General features: G+C 42.4%; 1 protein-coding gene across 1 annotated transcript; it reads right to left on the reverse strand.

Annotated features, from left to right (window-relative positions):
* Positions 1 to 258: 258 nt before the first annotated feature.
* On the reverse strand, positions 259 to 3,124 carry LOC104547434 (ras-like GTP-binding protein O-RHO). The gene is made up of 2 exons (XM_010193112.1): positions 2,969 to 3,124; positions 259 to 395 (listed from the first exon to the last, which is right to left on the reverse strand). Exons 1-2 carry the CDS (start codon positions 3,122 to 3,124, stop codon positions 267 to 269), a joined length of 285 nt encoding a protein of 94 aa, XP_010191414.1. The 3' UTR covers positions 259 to 266.
* Positions 3,125 to 3,753: the final 629 nt, after the last annotated feature.

Genomic DNA, 3,753 nt, shown 5'->3' on the forward strand with positions numbered 1-3,753 from the left:
GGTCCCTTCCAACTCCTAACATTGTGTGATTCTGTAAATCTGAAATTCACCTGTTTAAGAAAGTGCTACTGAGATGTATTAAAGCATTGTTGAAGAATACAAGTTCCTTTAAGACCTTAATATCTGAAAACTATACATTCAAATCAGTATAAATTTTGAAAGCAGGAACGCTCTCAATCATTACAGCACATGAAAATATATTTGACAGCACCATTTCCAAGGGGAATACAGCGATACAGAGAAGTGGTTCCGATCCAGTCGGTGATCTACCTACCTAAACTATCAGGACTATCAATTGAAAAACACATAAGTATAACATCAGTATCTGGATAAGAAAGTGGTCTAAGTCGATCGTAGTCTTCTTGTCCTGCTGTATCCCACAAAGCCAACTCAACCTGCAGAAGAAAAATAAGGCAGTTAGAAGATCACTGGGGAAGTTTGGATGCCAGTAAACCAAGAGAAGGGAGTAAAGTATTTCAGTCAAAACCACTCAGAAGGAGGAAACTACGAGACAAACGGCTTTAACATGAGAACTATAAAAAACTTGATGATCCATAACTACAAAAAATCAATTTATTGTAACTTGAGGCTCTTCTTTATATCCATCACCAGTGTCAACTCTCTGAAAGGATGTAAAAGCTGCCAGCAGAAAAGCACGATTGAGAACGGGTATTTCTGGAATGCTTATCAGAGAGATTCCCAGCCATGTGGGGCCGATTCCCTTTGATTCTTCAGTGAAAGAGGACTCTCTACGTGTATGCTTTTCAGGATTATGCACATTTTCAATTGGTTTACAGCTGGAACCTCTAGTGACAAAGTGTCAAGACTGTGATTGTTTGTGCACAAATGAATTAAAACTCATTCACATCAGAAATTCACACTCGCAATTTGCACTGAAATGAACCCGGTTTGTGTGTAAAGCTTCTTGTTACTAAGAACTGAATAACGTAGCTGATGTTCTCAATGTTCCTACTGACAGCGGAACTAGGAAGAACACCCCAGTAGGGTTGCTTAAAACAGTGGAAGGAATGGCCAACATTTAAACAAGGAAATTAAAAAAATACAATCAAGCTATTAAGGTGCAGTCTTGCTTAAGGTTCTCCGGTACATCTGCCTTCGCAATGGAGCGGGTTTCTTCTTGTTTGAAGTCCTACGTTCAAAAATTCCGGGAAAAAAGTCCACAGTAGCTCAGATAAAAACAGATGGGCAGAACTGGAACCCAAATGTGAGCTTGAACGCGCAACGCAACTGCTTGGTTAAACGGTGAAGATACAAAGCCTTTGTTGCACACGTATACAAAAACATCTTCTGCATTTCAGTCAGAAGTCGTCCTCTCAGTCACCACTGCACACGCAAGTGTGAATCCTGCGGCAAACATCCCTGTGTTTTAAAGAGCCATCTGCTGAGGCTTCCTTCACTGACACTGGAATCAGCTGCTTTGCCCTGTCTAACAAAACACATCTCATACCATCACCGTTTTGTCTTCACACGGCCTCTAAACACTTCTGGTCATGCTCTTCTGAGAAAACAGAAGTAAGCGGCTGTCAGACAGAACGGTCTTGAGCACCGCTCTCCCACCAAGTTTTGTAATCGAGTTTTCTGAAGACAGAGCTTAGATAAATGATGTCCTCTAGTTACAGAAAAACATCAGCTGACATTTCCACAACGGCAAATGCACTGCTCAAGCTGCTCATGCAATTTTTATTTAGATACCAACTGCATACAGCTGACAGGGCACGACTCCCTGTTCGCCCATTTAGAGATGCAGAGATTCAGGCAGAAAGGAAGGAGGAAGTTTGACTAGGTGATGAGAGAGAAACTGCTGTCATACATATCTTAGACAATAGTCCTTCGAGTCTAAAATACAATATAGAAACTGCAGAAACTGTCACCTGGGGCAAGATGTGTTCTAATATTAGTCTAAAAGTCATTACTTTTTTTTTTACCCATTGATATCATGGGAGAGAAAAGCTCTTTATACAGACTCAAACAGCATGAACTATCAAGACTAAAACCACAAATAATCCATGCCTGGAAATAAAATTTACCATGAAGCCCAAAACTCCCTCAAAAGGTTTCTGCTCAAATCAGGATCAAAACAGAGCAGTTTCAATCATTCTGTCACTGCATCTGAACTAGAACTGACTGAAAAATGTTCTGCCTCTACCCGAGCGCAGAGCAGAGGCACGTATTGAAGCAAGGGGCGGGCAGGGAAGCTCAGCACCCTCAGCATCACACGCGTGCTTGACACAAGGCACTGAGGGCAGCTCTGTGTGGTTACAGTAACAAAAAGACAGATGCCATGGCTTGTTTAGCAAACAAAAGGACTTGGACGTCACAGATCGAAAAATGATTTTCAAAATATTTAAAACTAAAATTAAATACTTTCACGATTAATCTACTGAAGTACAAACTAAGAACAAAGCTCAGTGAGCTGTGGGTACACCTGTCCACTAAGATTTGCACTCCTCAGACAAGCGGGACAGATGATGCTGATGTACACTACGAAAACCAAATCCTTTTGAAGCCTGTCAGCCTTCTCCTCTGAAAAGGATCCTGCGCATTTGCCAGGAGTGAGCGTGAAAAGAGACTCTCCAGGAACTCGTCGTCGTTACTCACAACACCAAGTCCCTATCAAAACAGGGAGCCCACTACGTGACTCCAAAGGCCTAGAGTCCTCAGCTTTGAGACGCTCTGTCCCCTCCCACCTACTGCAACATTTTACTTGGAATAACTGTGTGTCTTTTAGAATCTCAACTTGTGCAAGGTTAGAAATAGGTTGCTAAACAGACATTGAATACGAGCAGGTTCTAGAAAAGCCAGTGTTTTTTCCAGAAGAACATGCTTAATATTTCAGAAGATACTCACAACATAAGCACTAAGCACGTGTACTTTTAAAGAAGCGTAGAGGTCTCCATGCTATTCTGAACAAACGCAAGTCGATTCTGTTACAGAAGTGTTCACATACCTGCTTTCCATCCACTTCGATATCTGCTACATAATTTTCAAACACGGTGGGAACATACACTTCAGGGAACTGGTCTTTGCTAAATACGATCAGCAGACAGGTCTTTCCACAGGCACCATCACCCACTATGACCAGCTTTTTTCGAATGGCTGCCATAGCTGAAAAACAAAGCGACAACTTATTAATTCTTCTGCTACACCTTTTAACTGAGACGCTAATAATTAACTACTAATTTTTCAATTAATAAGAACTTTTAAATTGGTCTACATGTCCATTAGAGGCACACATGGATTTGCAGTCACACGAGTTCCAATTCCCATCCTGTGGAGAAAAACATTGCCCAGGACTTGTCAATGCTCTGGTGAGGCCCTGGGTGCCAAAGATAACAGAAAGGAGAGGAGACCAGCCTGGTTTAGCATTTCTTTACCTATTCTAGAGGTGAAGATAGGAATGTCCAGACACAGTGAGTGAGCAAGCAGCACTGTCCTAGAGCACCTTCTGGAAAGTGTCTTTTAGAGCGTCAGTCAGCTGGACCGAGGAGCATCTGCTGCCATGTCAGAGCACCAGCAGAAGGATTGTAAGGTAACCAGCCCGTTCCTTGAATTACAACCACCACACTGCCAAGAATTTTAGAAGCACAAATCCCGCTCCACAATCCGCTGTCCTGGACACTGCTGTTACCAGGTGATTCTGCCTGCTATGAGCTTACCTTTACGTGTAAAGGAGGGACACAGAGGGACACCACCATGGTGCTCCACACAGATCTCTGCTGTTCAATGGATTGA

Source organism: Mesitornis unicolor, unplaced genomic scaffold (assembly GCF_000695765.1).
Source record: "Mesitornis unicolor isolate BGI_N332 unplaced genomic scaffold, ASM69576v1 scaffold44299, whole genome shotgun sequence".
Classification (NCBI taxonomy): domain Eukaryota; kingdom Metazoa; phylum Chordata; class Aves; order Mesitornithiformes; family Mesitornithidae; genus Mesitornis; species Mesitornis unicolor.